The following is a 17,410-nucleotide window of genomic DNA, read 5'->3' as shown; positions in this document are numbered from 1 at the left end:
GTTATAAAGATATGAGTGGAGGAGCTGCCACTGAGAGGGCTAACAATCAGCCTGATAAATGACGTTCGGGGAGCTTTCACAGCAGCGTGGCCGCGGGGTTTCAACAGTTTTATTAGTACAGTTAATCCCACAGCAAGAACACCAGCAACTAGCTAACGCAACGATAGCCTCTCTATCCCACACGGCAGCACGCAACTTCACGAGGGGGAGGGGCTGGAGGCAGCTCCTCTCTGCACTGTAAAAAATTACACTGTTTGTGTGTGTGTGTATGTGTGTGTGTGTATATATAGATATATACTATATTTTTACTTATTTAACTGTCTAGTGTGTAATTGTGTGTTCATACTATAAATTATTATATTATTATTCTTTGTTGAATAATACAGAAGACTAAGAGCTTAAAAAAATAATCGAATATCGAATCGCAATCGCAATATTTGGGGAAAAAAATCGCAATTAGATTATTTTCAAAAATCGTTCAGCCCTAGTGTGTAGACAAAAATATACAGCTTGACATGAAATGGCTATGCATCATTCTTGAGACATTTGAAGGTCAACCTCCTTGTTTAGTTCTGTGCTTCCTCAAACAATGAGTGAACATTGGCACGAGGCCATTCGACTTTTCATCTTTCATGTGAAAGGAAGCAGAGAACAAGAACAAAACCTAGAAATCTAAACAAGGGTCAAAGGCTGTTCTGAAATCCATTGACAACCACTGAAACATAACAAAGAACAAACGTTATGTCCTCGCTTGGTTCTGAAAATGAACATTTGACATACATCATACATTACATAATATATAGCCATTGAAACATTTTCATACAGTTCCCTCCCGTAAAAGAAAAACATCACTCTACTTTTTAATGATCTTGTCACTTGGCATTGCTTCCCTTGCAGTTTTTTTCTATCTTCAGATTTATTAAATACATCAATTTGTTAGATTTTCTTAAGGTTTTGTAGTTGAATGCAGACACAATGGCATTCATTTGCAACATATGTCACTATGGCCTTATACAATCAGAGATATTAACTGGATAGCTACCATGGTAAAAACAGTATTTGAGAATCTTTATCGTCTGACAAATCTCCATTGTCTCAAAGTATATCCCCCAAACCGCCATTGTGTTATGTGCAGCAGAAGACACTGAACGTTTATATTCCTTTTGCACCAGAAGAACAGCATTTTGCCTGTTTAGCACTGTCAAATGTCTGTAGAGGCAGCCAATATTTGTAATAGTCATCTAAATTTTACTTCACTTCAAAATTCACTCATTGTACCTTTTTTAAGAAGGTAGTTGGCTGGTTATATAGCAAAAGTTGGATGCCAAATTGTGACAGCAGGCAAAAAAGGTTTCTAGCGCTGAAGAGGAGGATTTTTTCTACTGCGCTGCTCACATGGTTTTCCAATTTGACGTCATGTGTTTAACGCTCGTTGACATCAACTGACACTATGTATTTAAAGTTTGAGTGATGCTGGAAAAAAGAAGAATGCACCTTCATGAGGACTTTTTAGAGGTGATTCACAACATACTTGGATGACATGTGACACTAGCAAATAAGCAGGAGCTTGTTCGTCAGGGTGCACTCTATTCCTAAAAGAGACACAAAGGAACAAAGAATCAAAAAAGGCAGAGTTGTGTTTTGACCTTGAAATGTGTGTCTCATTGATCTATGACATGGCTCTCTTCTCTCCTGAGAAGTGTTTGATTCATTGCTCTGTTGAAGTGTGATGCAAATAGTGAGCTGAGTGTGTGTGGATAACTTTCGTGCACTCCAAGTTCCTTACTTGTCTTTGGAAGTGTGTGTGTGTGTGTGTGTGTGTGTGTGTGTGTGTGTGTGTGTGTGTGTGTGTTTAAAAACGTAATGTTATCTCGATCAGTGTTATGACAGTATCAATTTCTTAAGAACCGTACATGGATTGTATCAACAATGGGGACTTATAGCACACTAGGTACAGGTTAACCAGCACTCCTGTACAGTATACTTGAAAAAGCAGGATATGACATTAAGGCAGCTTTCATCTTTCACCAGGCCTCATGTGGTGTTTTGGCTTAATATTAAGACTTTTTGTCCGCCAAAATAGCTCCATCTACATAGAAATTAGATGAATTTCTTCAGAAGGTGATTTATTGAGATATTATCCATATATTCCATAGATGATCAGCTAATGTTTAAATGGTTGAAAAAGTAATGTAAACTACTAGAAAGTGTTGTCATATTAGGCTGCATGGTAATAAGCTGCATAGTTCACCTTTTTAAATGAGGTCTGACCATCAGTACTTTCTTACAATATGTAGGTTTCAAAGCAACATGAGACAGTGGATGTCAAATAAAAAAATAATTAACTGTGCCATGGGGAAAAGCCTATCATGACAACACATTGTCTAAAGTGCAACCATAGACCCACCTAAGTACTAGTGTTTGCAGTGCTATTTGTGTAACCTTTTTTTTTTTTTTTTTTTTTTAATAAAATATTTTGTCTACAATCATTATTTTGTCTATCCTGGCCATGTTTTCAGTTTTAGTTTGAGCATATATAAACTGTCTATTTTTTTATATTTGCTCTCTGTTTGTGCTAAAATAGTGACATGTTTTCACCCATTTAACAAAGGTCTGATGATGATGAATGATGACACTTAGATAATTCAGCTACATATGGACCAAACTTCCAGGTGGTCTCCAGATTTACAGTGTAAACACAAATGGCAGACGGACATTCATTCCGAGCTCATCAGGTAACAGACAGTGGGCCCGTCTCCAGAGACAAAGGTGTGACATTGAAAACATCTCTCCTCTGGGGAAATGTGTTTCTGCAAGCTGGTGCAGCTGACAGATCAGTAGTCCCTGGGGTGCTGTTATTTTACAGGTTCTAATTTAGAATCTACTAACCATGATTTTTTTTTTTTGTTATTATTTCAAATGTTTCATTTGTCTTATTGCTTTGGTTAAACTAAACAGTGGAGAGCCTCTATGTTAACTCACAGCAAACTTGATCGACAATTAGCTTTAATTAAAATCAAAATATTATATAACATGAAAATAAAGGGAAACGTCTGTTTTTACATAAACGTGGCCATATATCAAAGGATGGTTGTGTAGGGCTGGGCGATATGGAGAAAATCAAATATCACGATATTTTTGACCAAATACCTCGATATCGATACCGCAACGATATTGTAGTGTTGACTATTGGTGCTTTCACAAAATATTTACACAATGAGATTTTTGATAAATAATCATCAGTAATGTGGATATAATGACTAAGTGGGTAAAGGCAAATAATAGAACAGTTACAACAGTCTGGTAAGTTCAGAAAATGACATTACTTTACTGTAATGCAGCCTTTAAAACCAGGAAAAGACAACACTTATGCCATATTACGATATTACAACATCCAAAATCTAAGACGATATCTAGTTTCATATCACGATATCGATATAATATCGATATATTGGCCAGCTCTATGCTTGTGGCATTTAGAAGTTAGTCTATTTTCTGATGTCAGCCTGGGAAAACTCTGACGAACTTCCGGCAAATTTTTAGATTTGCTCTGCAAGTCCGTCTGGCCAAGAGCCCATTAAAGCCCAGTTGCAATTTTTCCAAATCGACGCACCAATCACAACCATTGAGGTGGGCTTTACACGATGACGATAGCGCAGCGACGGCAAGCAGCTTTTTGTTTACATTCAACATGACGGCCACCGAAGCACAGCACCCTGTTGATGTCGCTGTCGCTGCTACGTCACCCGGATCATTGGTCTGATTGGTTGAAGGTCTATCCAATTGCGCCCAGGGGCATTTGAGCGGCTGTGAATGAACCTTCCCAGAGATGAGGACTCGAGTCTGAGACTCGGGCTTGAGTCGCACTTAAGTCGCACAAACAGCTCACTTCAGACTTGACTTGTGACTCGACCCAAAAGACTTCAGACTTGACTCGAGTTTCGAGACTTGTCAACAACCTGTTGTCGTGCAATTATTGCTTTTTAAATCTAAATGTATCAATATATTTCTATTTTCTTTTATTGGCGCATATACGTTGGGGAAACGTATGACGAGCTGCTTGTCCCCTGCCCTTTGCCATAATGTGCAACGTAACGCATGCACTGCCTTATGTGTGTGCGCTCACATCTCTGGATGAAACCAGTGCGTCTTGCTGAGTAGGAGCAATACATGAGTAATCAGGGGTTGTGTAAGGTTTCCCACGCCAGATGACTCTCACAGGATCCTCCATGTGCCTGAGAACATTTCTGCTTTTCTGACTAAAATGAGAAAGCAACAGTAGAAAGTGTGTTTGTGTTTCAAATACATGAGAAGTAGGGCGAGTTTCATGGGAAGCCGACTTGTATCCCTCCTCACATTCTTCAAAACGTGTTAAAACAGAGACTACAGTATATTGTAACCTGTTGCAAAACTGCTTTACAGTGTAAAATCTGACAAATAATTTGGTTTTCTGGTAGCGTTCACTTTAAATGTTGTTTTTACAAACAATGTTAGATTTTATAGTCCCATGAATTTCTGTTTAACTGATCTGTCTCAGAGTGATTGTTCTCCAGTCTTGAACAGCACACTTATTTATGTCTTCCTTTCCTTTTACTGTGCTCTCCATGACTACAAATCAACATAATTCAGTGCTGCTGCCTGCAGCGTGTGGTTGGCACATGTAAATGTTAAACTTGTGGCATTCCAGCACAAAGTTTTCCATAACATTCTGTCCCATGCATCATTTTTCTAATGTTGTCTTTCTGTTGGAAGATGATGTGATAGTTTTGTAGCTGAATGCTTTTTGAATTAATGCTTGATCCTTTTTATTCTGTCAGAGGTCATTATTTTGTTCTTTGGGGGTGGTCTCAAGATGCTAGGCATTTTTTATTCTATGAAACATGGTCATGAATCACAACAGATTAAGCCTAACTAGTCTGCTGTCATCAAATCAGTCTGTAAATATGCTCCTCAGAAGCTTGAAGGTCCGACTCTGGGATTGGACTGTTGTGGTCCAGTGCTGATTCCACTGTATAATACCAAACCAATTATACTCTATTAACTATCATTACCTGTGATGATTCCTGTTTCATAATAGTCTCTTGTTCATTGTCCTTTGCCTGGGTAGCGGCTCCGCTGCGGCTCCAGCTCGACTCAGTTGATTTAAAGCTTCAGCTGCTTTCTCAGAGCAGTCTGTCTCAACTCCCGCCAAAAAGGAAAAGTGGGGTGTTTGTAGTCAGCCTCCTATAAACACATGCTGACATCAAATGTCTATGCTGATGTGTTTGTAGGCCCGTGGGTGAGTGCTTTTCGTGTGTGTGGCCCAATGAGGGACAATGAAACTTTGTGTTTGTGTCAGTTAATAAAATATCACTAGTCAGAGCTTACTTACATTTGCCTCTAGACTGTGTGAATGTGCTTGTCTTACTACACTGTATACTCAACTGTATCTGCTGGCGTCGGTGCCTCCAGATCAGTCTGATATGGTGAATGGTTGGATCTGCAACTTATTGTGGAGATTTAGTGGTGATCTGCCATGCGGGCTTTAGAGGCATGATCCAATATTAGCCCAAATCTTCTTAAACCTCTGCCAACTCAGGAAAACCTCATGATGCATGCTGAAAGTTGGCAACAAGTAAAAAGATACACAAGCTATTCAGTTTTCCAGGCCCACATTGGCCCCAGATGCCTTAAGCACCTCCGTCTACTCTATGAAAAAGAGAGTTTGTAATGTAAATGTTTTTATCTATTTTTTGTACACCATAAATTAGCACATATACCTAATGATATGTGCGTTTTTTTTTTTTTTTAATCATATTAGCTCATCTTTAATGTAACATGCATGTAGGACATATTGTAGCACAGGGGCATTTCTAGGACTTGAGGACTAAATGTAATACACGCAGAGCAGATCACAAAAACAGCGTTTGGCTTACCCAGCTTGTCAAAAGCCAGTGTTTGTTCATTTCAGCTGCCCAGTTTGTAGATGTTAGTTAGATGGCACAAACATACTGGCAACTCAAAGACAAAGGTTTTGTTTCCAGATTTGTGGGGCCATATATAATGTGGGGGGTCTGGGGGTCCTCCCCCTTAATATCCTGGTGAATTTTTCTGCACCTATTTCTACCTTTTTCTGCATCAATTTATGCTGGAAATATCTTTATTTATGTAAAGGAAAACACAAAACACAACACAACAATTCAAATTATAAAAACTTAATGGAATATAATGCAGTTAGGCTATCAGACATTTTGTATTTCTCTTCAAATATTTATTCTCCTGTAGATTAACTTTAATGTTATCTCTGTTGAGTCAACACTAGGGTTGGATATCGTTTGGATTTTTACGATTCCGATGCCGAACCGGTACTTTTAAAACGATTCCGATTCCTAAACCGATTCTTGAAAAACAAAAAAATGACATCAAAGACTGGCTCTTTTATAGATGTGGTAGCCGTAATATGCTTTTACATCCGCCTGGTGAGCCCAGAGGGAAAATATGGCATTTTAAAAGTAGCCTACATTTACGGTAGCTAGCTAATGATAGACTACAGAGAAAGTGTGATATTTTTTTCCGTCCGTTTCAGAGCGACAGAGGGAAAATATTTCAGTCGACACATTAAGTGGAACCAAAATGAGGAACCGAAATTTGCGTTCTAATCCGGTCTGATTCCTACCGGTTGCGTAGGAACCGGTTCCAAAGTGGATCCGGGTTTCGGTACCCAACCCTAGTCAACACACACAGGCACACAGGCATGATTTACTCTTCCCTCTTCTTTTGCGTCTTTTGTTGATGAAGTAACCTCTTTAAATGTGCAAGTGGCACTTATTTATGTGAATGATATGAATTCATTGTAATTAATTTATGAACCCCTGGACTGTAGCCTAATATTTCAGATGTGTTTTAGCAAGATTTTTGCTCATCTTCAAAACATTCTGAACATTCAAAATGTAACTCATCCCATCTGTGTTATCTGGCTTTGGAGTTGTGATATTTGAGAAAAATAAAGTTATAATGTTACAAGAATAAAGTCACAATTTCTTCAGGAAAAATCCACCTGCCCTATGGTCTGCTGTGCATTACGTTATTGATCTGCTGATATGGTAGATGTCATTCAGTCTATCTGACAGACACAGAGCCCCGTGTCTCCGGGGTCTCTGAATGAGACAAAGTTTTGGGAAGCGGCTGAACGCTGCTTCACATCGGAAGTGGAAAACCAAAACTATGGCAGATACACATGGAGCACAAGCGCAACACGTCTGCCGCAGCATGTCCACAGCAGAGCGCGTCCATTTCGATTACCTGAAGCTGCACAGACCACGGAAGCTCTTCTGTATTTTTACAGAGAGAGCGGACACAAAGCGACGCATGGGTGTGCTTCAGAGCTCTGTGTGTTTGAGCCTGAACCCCAGACTGTAAACGTCACGTCACAGGAACTTCAAACAAAATGTAGCAATATTATTGCACACCTAAACTTTGTGTTGCCTACATTTAAAATTACATGCGGGGCTACAGTCAAAACATTCAGGGCTGTAGCCCCTGAAAAATGACCTGCCGATGCTGTAGCATATTATTCATCCTGATACTGCTTGATTTTCTGTTGATCCCCAGTAGGTAAACACCCCTCTTGTGGATTGTCTTTAGTGAGATGGAAAATATATCTGTTGTAGAACTAATGATTATTATAAAAGCTCATCACTGGAATGTTTGCTCTAAAAACAACTTAAACAATAATCAATCAAACAGTTGCAAAATCATTTTCTGTAGATCAACTAACACATTTCTTTTTTCTTTTTTTTTTTTGTGGCAATGGACGTGACAGAAAGGTTAGAGGTGTCCCTACTCTTTATCCCAACCTGCTGCCTCAATACTAATACTTCTTGTATTTTATGTAGGAAAGTTCAAATGAACTTTATCTGTGCTCAAACATGTATTCATCCTTTATTGTAATTATGTACTGCTATGAAACATAAGAAACAGATTAGTTTAAGTACTGTCTCAGACCACTCCCCTCCCTCTGAGTCCATCCACCAACAGGCCAACAACACACTGAGCACAGAGCAAACAGTCCATAGTCACAATAGGGGATCCCTGCAGTGGTGGCAGCTTATAAAAAGCTCCAGATGATTGACTGTAGGCAGATAACACCCCATGACCTTTGGCTGAACTTGTTGAAGCTCCATGAGTTGAGGCGACACCCCCTCCCTTTCATACGAAGAGTCAGGTGTTACCAATTTTAAGAATGTTGTTTGTCTTTTGGACGTTTTTTTTCATCAAGTACTATTTCTCCTGAAGCCAAGGATGAGATTTTAATCGTTTTAGTGATGATAAAAATCTGGCGGTTGTTTCTTGGTCAGAGCAGTGTTTTGTCTTGTCGTAAAACAGTTTTCGGTTCTGCAATACTGAAAAAATTTAGTGGTTTTTTTATTGTTGTCTACATGCATCAGCAGTATATTTTTTTCTATTCCCCCTTCTCAGGTGTTTGTATTAGTGAATGACCACGTTGCAACCTGTTTTTTTTCTACTGTCGGAACCAGAAGCAATTTAAAGATTAAGCTCTCTTGCCAAGTTAAATTTAACAAGATTGTTGGCTAAAGGCCAGGAGATGTGTTTACGTGTGTTCTTGAACTAGTGTTGGAATCAGTCAGGATTATGCAACACACTTAAAGCGTAACTCTCGCCAAAATGCAACCTAGAGTATTTTTGTGAATGTACCCGAGTCAAAAAAGCATATTTAGAACGGAATTGCCACTTTTAAGATTTACCGTATTTTCATTTTTCGGTCAAATGGCCTTTTGAATGGGAGTGCTAGGGGCACTTTTATGCTAGCCTCAAAATAGTTACTTTTAAAACACTAAGAAGGCTCGACACAACATGAAACTTTGCTCGAAGTATCACCAGGGGCTCTACACCTTAACGAAAGCATTGAGAACATTGTTTGTGTACCCAGAGTTTACTAAAAAAGGTTTTGAGCAACTCACTGTAGCTGTTGTTCTTCCGGTTGCCGTCTATCGAGCCAGTCAAAAATAGTCGAGGGAGGAGAGTAAAGATGGAAAGCTCCAAAAGCTTAGTTCCATATAAATGCACAGATAATTTGTTGTTTTGTTGTTAGTGAAACACAATATTGACCTTGTAGTTGAAAAAGGAGCCTCATATAAGAATGACATTTCCTCCTATGGAGTCCCTTCATTCGCATTCGGAGATTGCCTATTTTTGACTGGGGAAATGGCGGATAGCGTAAATGACAACTGCTAACGTGAGTTGCTCAAAACCTTTCTTTTTAGTAAACTCTGGGTACACAAACAATGTTCTCAATGCTTGAGTTCATGTGTAGAGCCCCTGGCGATACTTCGGGCAAAGTTTCATGTTGTGTCGAGCCTTCTTAGTGTTTTAAAAATAGCTATTTTGAGGCTAGCATAAAAGTGCCCCTAGCACTCCCATTCAAAAGGCCATTTGACCGAAAAACGAAAATACGGTAAATCTTAAAAGTGGCATTTCCATCCTAAATATGCTTTTAAACGAAAGTTTGACTTGGGTACATTCACAAAAAGACCCTAGGTTGCATTTTGGCGAGAGTGACGCTTTAAAATAACATCCTGTAAAGTAGAAAGCTTTTGACTACAAAGCAGGCATGTGACTAGAACGCAGGGGTGTGGGTTGGGAGCACATTTCCCTGTATATGTTCACCAGCCCTTGAGCTAACAGCTGTCAACTCTTTAACAGGCTGATCACACTTGGGGCCTCAAAGTAACTAGTGTTTTACTTCCCCCAAGTCACGGAAACCAACCTGTCTCAGACCTTGAATTATTGGTTGTTAATTTGGGAAAGGTAGCTGTCCAATGCAGGGCCTCTGAGATTACTGCTGCAATGCAATAGATCAGGTTCATTGCATGGCCCCTAGGGTAGAGGGATTGCAGTAAGCTAGTTCAGACAGAGGAAGAAGAAAAAAGAAGGAGATGTAAAAGTAGTAATACGCAGTGGTGGACTTGTTTGTTGGAAAGCTCTTGATTTAGCTGTTGTGAATATGCAGTACCAATTTTTCATCTGTATCCTGATCTAACAATTGTATTTTTCTTGGCAATATTATTTCAGTAAATTCTCTTTGAGTTGTGATCCACTGCCAGACATGATTTGACTGACTCTCTTCACATTGATGTTTTATCTCTCAGGACATGAAAGCGATGTTTCCTGGGAGTTTTCATGCTAAAACTCCATTGGGTTTTAAAAAAAATAGATTCAAGAACTACTGTTCCCTCAGGGAAACAGGATTTGGCAAAAAAGTTTGATGAAGTTTATTCATGCATTTCTAAACCAACATACTGTGGAGATCCTTTCTTTTTGGATACCAAAACATGACATGAATCCATGAGAATACTTTCGGTCTGGACGTGAAAGGTTTTCAAAGGGAAGAAAGTGAAAAGCAGGGAACAAAGCCAACCGGCATCGTTTGATTGTTTGTGAAACAATGCGGGCGACGTTCCACTGAAAACAACAAAGGGACACATTCCTCTTTTTAATTGAGTCCCTTCATATGACCCTGTGGTAGTTTGAAAACAGTCCAGATCCAGAAGTTTCTAGCATTTTTAGGATCCAACCTTTGTCTGATCTAATGTAAAGCCTAACTGATCATTCATCTGTTAATCACTTGCCCTGTGTTCTCCTTTTGAGAAAAAAATCATAAATTAATATATTTTTGTTTTGTGATGGCTACCCCTAGTTTTGCATTCATTTGACAGAATACAGTTCTGGTGTCTGTCTATGTACTGTAGGTAGGTTAGACCTTATTTCAGTGCAGCTAATCAAACCTTGCATAAAGCAGAAACATTAGCGTTCTGTCATTGGCAGAGCAGACGGTCACACTAAGCCAGACAGGAGCCTGCTACACACAAGAGGCACAGACTTAACCCACAAAAACCCACAATAGCTTTCCTGCTAAAGTTTCCTTCGAATCTAACTTACAAACATGAACATGCGTGCTGTCATGCATCTTAGCTTGTTGACCAAGCCACCAAATAAACATTCGGCAGGGAAAATTGCACTGCTCACGTCAGTTTGTAGGCTAGATAGGTGCTGGTGTGGTCCTTACTTTTTAGTACTGCTTAACACACTATATATATATATATATATATATATATATATATATATATATATATATATATATATATATATATATATTTATATATATATATATATATATTGGGCTACAGCGCAAGTTTGGTTACTTTGTCTCTTTTCCTTGCAGTGTAAAGCACTCTGGCAGTCTGCCAGACTTTAAAAGCTAACTAACAGCATCACGTTCATCTGTTCCTATACTAATGTTACTATCAGAATATTAGTTTTTGTGATAAGCAAATAGAAATGCATAGTCCGGGTGGTCTTCTGTAGGTATTGTGTTGGTTTCTTTACTGATTCAGTGTTTAATGGCCACTTCATTTTATGGTGTATTCTATAAAACAAGCCATTGACCTAAAATAAACTAAACTCCCTTGCATTTGAAAGGAATATGCCACCTTAAATGTTATATCAATGTTACTGTAGCTGGAGCTTCCTGCTGTAACTCAGGAGGTGTTTTATTACTCAGGAAGGTAATGTTGCTGGACTGTCTGATCAAATTGTATTTTAGTACAGTCTAATATGGCCAGGCCATGTGTTACCCTTTCACACAAGAAAGAAAAATGTGTTGATTCTGTATTATATGTTGCCCAAAAGTGTTCCCTCTAGTCCGTCACGAGTTTCATGTGCACTCCAACTCTATACTTAACTGTATGGGAGCAACAGATGTACATGAATCAAGGTCCTTAGCAGCTCTGCAGCCACTGCCAAACTGAGCAGCAAGAAAATGAGAATAACGGAATCCCTGCCATTTTTTTTGTCATAGCCAGAAAAGTAGCATATGTAATTTGTGTTAATGTGCACCCCAAAGGACAAAATATTAATTGACCTAACCTTTAAGACATTGGTTTCCACCTGTAGGTTTGGGCTCCAGAGGCCCATTACATTATTTTGGGGATTTATTGAATAGGAAAAACACAAATATTCAAATACATATCGGTGTTTTCCCTAGCTTTGTGGAAGACTTAGGTGACGTATTTGGTGGGAGGTTAAGGCATCCTTACTCATGAAAATGTTACGTTTTTCAATTTAAAAAAATAAGCAATTCCCCCATACGTTTGTGTCTCTTTGTGGGATTTTGTCTCTTTGTGGGTTTTTCTGTCTCTTTGTAGTCGTGTTGTCTCTTATTGGTCATTTTTGTTGTCTTTGGGATTGTTTTGAGTTTCTATGGTCATTTGGCGTCTCTTTGTACCCGCTTTGTATTCCTTTTGTGGTAGTTTTGCGTCTCTTTTTCACATCATTTTGGACCATTATTATCATCATATCTGTGTCGAAAACGTTTAAAAGCTAGAGCAGATAATAAATAAATGACACTCAAAAAGCTTAAAGATAACTTAAAGCTTAAAAAGTCTGGCTACAATCATTAGATCTGGGAAAAGTCTTTAAGTTACATTTATTCGGATTAGGTTGCAGCCCAAAACGGCCCGGGTGCTGCACCTAAACCTTATAGTGGCTGGGAAAACCCTGCTTATACAGATTGTTATGCGTCTCATCTTTTCTTTCCTGTATGAAATTAAAAGTATGAGCAGTTTCTGTCTCCCCAATTAGGAACTCTTACAATACCACATGTAGCCTAATTTATCTGCATAGTACATTTTCCGAGATTTTTCACTTAGAGCTAGTGCAATTTTTGTCAGTCCTTGCCTCTTTTCCTGCACTTGGTGCGCTCTGTCCTCCAACTGTAGACCAATCTTTGTAAATGTGGTGACACTGTAATCTCTCTGTGTGAAGGTGGTGTGACACCGTAATCTTCCCGTGCATGCATACTCAATGACAAGGTTAGTGAAGAGCTGACCTAGTTATTAGAGAGACTCAAGGCAAACAGATTCAACCCCTGCAGCAAACAGCATGTTTCCTTTTTTAGCAAGAAACCAAAACCTACTACTACCTACTAAAAATAACGCTACTTGTAGAAGCAGTTAAAGGTTAGTCATCTTTACCAAGCAGAGTACCAACATTCATGTGAAAAAATGATTGAGAAGCTCCTTAATCAAGGTCATCTCAGCTGCAGATTTTTAAGCTGCAGATATAAAAGTATGTAGGCCACTGAATCTTTATTGAGATCAGACCATGAAATCATACTCTCCTATGAACAAAACCAAAGAAAGCTGTTGTGTAATGTACTAACTCTGGCATTGCTTTACATTTACAGTGAAGACCTGGGGATGTTATTCAGTCACATACAAGACTACAGAATGTTTTAGTGTGACATAATATCTTGAAATGTAATTTTGGTATGTAGAAAAGACCAAACATATTGACTAGTAGTGGTATCTACAGTCTGCTGTCATCTAGTTGTACAAGTTGAACTTTTTGTTTCACAAACATTTATCAGTGGCAGATCTGGAGAAATAGTTAATCTCGTTGATTATGTTAAACCTCAGTGGGCAGAGCCATAGAAGTTTTTTCTGGCCAAGTCACTATAGCCTGAAGCCCAGTGGAAAAGACAAGAGGTACGAGAAGAGGAATAGAATTTGCAAGAAATCCTGCTGCTTTTGCTGAAAATGCAGTCTAGCAACATTAGGCTGTCTGTGTTAACTAGTCTGTTAAACATCCTAAGGTTGCACCAGCTCTACTAGTCTATAGATGTTTAAAAGAATAATTTGATATTTTGCGTAATATGCCAGTTTGCTATTTGAGAAGATTAATACCCCTTCTGTACAGTACTAAGCTTAGCATGAAGACTATAAATGTAGGAAACGGCTCGCCTGGTTCTGTTCAAGGCCCCCTGTAAAATCACAACTTCTCCCTAAATTAGTTTTTTTCTTCTATGGCTTTACTTTTAGCAGTCCTCTCTTTGCCATTGAAGTTTGCCACTTAGCTAGTTATGCCCATTGATGTTCAACAAATAATATTGTCTTCCTCCAGAGCAGGTCCATTACTGTAATCATAGAATATGGGTTTTGTGGACCATATATTTGTACTGTGAAGCTGACTTAAAGGCCTCACACCTGTTCACAAGCACTAGCTCAGTAGGTAATGGGGGCAGTAATAGTAAAAGCTAAATGTCAGCATATGGGGAAAATCTGTGCCACTTTCTTTTCTCTGTTTGTCTGTTAACCTGCCTCTCTTTCTGTCAAAGTCTCATGCACCAAACTCGACGCCTCACTGTCCCTCCCCCCCAGCAGCAGAAATGAGGCCTACTGTCTGCCTACTCACTGACACACAGCAGTCCATTTCTTTTGTAACAGGTCCAGGCTCCTAGACGAGTCAAGAAGCTGACCGAAACAAAACGCACAGCCGTCCCAGACACACTACATCTCCACACTTTTTTCCACAGCTGTGTAAATAAATGTAAAATAAACTCTCAGGAAATTTAATCTTGTAATTGTTTTGGCTTCGAAATCAGTGGTCCAAAGGGGTCCCCCCTTGTTACTGCCAAATCCCTGCCAGTGTCTGTGAGAATAAATGCATTTTAAGTAGGCCTGCTGCTAAAAGTCCTGAAATGGCAGATATTCTAAAGTGGACAATTATTGCACTATAACTGTTTATATTTGCACTTTATATGTTTGTGTGTTTTCATGTGGGGCTTCAAATGCATTAACGAAATGTCCTGTTCACTTACATAAATAAAGGTGAAAGGCCAAATCTTTACTGTGACTGAACCGTATACATATTTGGAGCATGAACAGGGTTTTTATGCAACAAATAATAACCATTTATTTGTGTTCAAATATGTGTACAACAAAGTCACACAAGCCTGATGATGTACTGTAGTCATGCAAATACATGAAAACAGGCAACTTCTCCTCCTCAGAGGGTCTGAGTAACTATTACCCAATAAATCCCCTGTCACAACATATTAGCCTGCCAGAGCCATTTGGTCAGGATGATTGTGGCTTATGTCAAGCTTGTTAGTGTTTAGAGCTGTTAACTAGAGAGGGACTTGATATACAGCCGGCAGCTCTTTGTGCACCGCTCCATACCATTCTCAGGATTTATCGTGAAAGAAAGATGTGAAAGGAGTGTTGATAAAGGTTGTTGGACTTGTTTCTTTGTTCCCAAGTGGAGCTTGTGTGGCTAGACTTCAGATTCAGAGATAGACTTGATTTTTTTGATGTTCTTAAGCCGTGTTGTTGTTATATTTTGCTAACTCACTCCTTTTCCCTCTCTTGGTAGGCTGCTACAGGAAGATGCTTTGGTGACAAAGACTTCAGAGGAGGTTTGGAGAACGGGATTTTGCTATGCGAGTAAGTTATGACTACATTTGAATTTTTATCTGACTGTCCTTAATAATTAAATTATCCACTAGCTGTCTCTGACTAAGCGTTTACATGTGTTGCTCCTATTCTCTTCCTGAAGAAAATAATGCATTATTACTGTTGAGTAACTGTGAAATATAGGTTCTTTTAATTTTACTCTGTTTTTATTTTATTTTGAGCTACTGAGATGTTGTTGTGTATCATGGTGATTTAAAATGGGTACAACAGTAAAAAAACAAAACAAAACAAAAAGAAAAACTTAAGAGTAGGAGTGCAAGGATCAGAATCATAATGTTCACAAATAGGTCAAGTGACTGCTCACAAGTTTGGTTCTTCCATTCTTCTTTTACTATATTTATAGTTTTTTAATTTATAGTTTGGTGCGCTGCCTTCCTCCACATCTGTTTTTGTAATTACAATGCCCTGACAGTTTATAAAACGTTAAAGGGAAAAACCAAACACTTTAACACATTATGTCATCCTAGAATAACTACATATGATTCAGAATGAATATGAAGAACATCAGGTTTTTCTTTCATAGTTGCACTGATTTGTTACAACACTGTGGTCCAGTGATCAGAGAGACTGGAGTCCTGTTAAATTGTACTCCAGTGCAACACTGTGACCTCTTGTCTGCCCACTCATAATGAGTCTAGGGGCTAAAATAAGACTGAAAACACACAGACACTTCTTTCACATTCCTTTCTGCTAAGTTCAGTTACACAAACGCGATGTTTACACCATCTTTATTGTGAATACAGACATCACATCCAATTTAACAGTGTCCCCACTGGTTTTGGAATTTCTGGAATATCGCTGAGGCATTAGGAAATAGCAATATTTATCTCAGGGGAATGAATTTACTTTGATATGAACAATCATGGAAATTAACGACAGTCCCATCATGTTCTGGTTTCAGCTTCTCAAATGTGAAGATTTGCTACTTTTTCTGTTTTATATTGATTGGTAAATAATTAAATATATTTCGGTTTTCGACTGTGTTTTAATCATCAACCTTACTTCCCCTTGTCGTAAAACTGTGTTTAGTCAAGTAATGTGCGTAAATGATATTCAAGTAGCAGAGGAGAGAGTAGACTGAACTTGAGGCTTGTTTTGAATCTCACTAATGGCACAAGCGAAACTCCCTCCATCCTCTTCCTCTTTTTCCTGATAACACAAGGTGTCAGGAAATGTGTTTGTCCCTGTACCAACTAAGATGATGTATTTATGTCGCTTGGATTCTGTTTGTTTTGATTGTGTCGGTTTTAAAATCCAGGAAAGCACTTTCATTCCCACTTCAGCTTTCAAATGAAGTGGGAATGTCTACAAGAGTGAGTCTTGTAGACATTCCCACTTCATTTGAAAGCTGTAACTAATGGCTGTCACAAATGGGCCACATATTCCTTAAGATAACGGTTTAAAAAAATCTGATTTTATCTTTGATTTATTTCCATCACAGGTGCAATGGAATTGTTGGTACTTTTTCCCCAAACATTTTGGTAAACAAAGAAATCTGTACCGCTATCATACAGGGAAAAATCCATTTTAAAAGGGATGATGAAACAGGGAAATCCACTAGGTTAATTTTTATTTTTATTTTGAGGAGTGTGTGTGTGGGGGGGGTAAACAATAAAAAAAAAAAAAGCCGACTGCAGCATTATTCTCATTTCAGGCAGTTTTTCAAGAGTGGAAATATTTTCTTCTTTTCAGTGTTGCCATTGCCCACTCTCCACACCTACACATTGTATGTAGCACCGACCCTTCTCTTGGGGTTGTTGGAAGTTATTCTGGGAAACACACAGTACAGCAGGATGTCTCTAACTGAAGCTGAAGTAGATGAGGCAGGCTGAGGGAAAAAGAGTTCACTAAAAAGGTCAATTACAGCAGTTCATCGCAAAATACCTGCTGAAATGCCATCAATATCACAGGGCCGCTGATATCTTATACTGTAATAGTATAAAAGGGCAGGTTTTGTTTTTTACAGGAGAGAATCATTACAGTGCTTCCTCTGATGAAAACACACACAAAAGATGAAACTGGAGACAGAGAGAGAGGAATTGGGGGGGGAGACGACTGTGAAACTGTGGCTGGTTCATAACTGACAAGTTGTCCGAGGT

The 17,410-nt window shown here is 38.8% G+C and overlaps 1 protein-coding gene across 14 annotated transcripts in view; it reads left to right on the top strand.

Annotated features, from left to right (window-relative positions):
• LOC116062453 (LIM and calponin homology domains-containing protein 1) overlaps positions 1-17,410 on the top strand; it is a 104,927-nt gene that overhangs the window by 32,785 nt on the left and 54,732 nt on the right. For all 14 annotated transcript variants that reach the window (XR_004898130.1, XM_036004497.1, XM_036004505.1 and 11 more), the window contains one exon: positions 15,211-15,281. Coding sequence is in view for 13 of the 14 variants with exons in the window: in XM_036004497.1 (XP_035860390.1) it covers positions 15,211-15,281 (71 nt within the window). In the remaining variant the exon portion in view is untranslated. The remainder of the gene's footprint in view (positions 1-15,210; positions 15,282-17,410) is intronic.

Source organism: Sander lucioperca, chromosome 1 (assembly GCF_008315115.2).
Source record: "Sander lucioperca isolate FBNREF2018 chromosome 1, SLUC_FBN_1.2, whole genome shotgun sequence".
Taxonomy (NCBI): domain Eukaryota; kingdom Metazoa; phylum Chordata; class Actinopteri; order Perciformes; family Percidae; genus Sander; species Sander lucioperca.
Note: the sequence above shows the minus strand (reverse complement) of the source record. Positions and strands in the feature narration are given on the sequence as shown.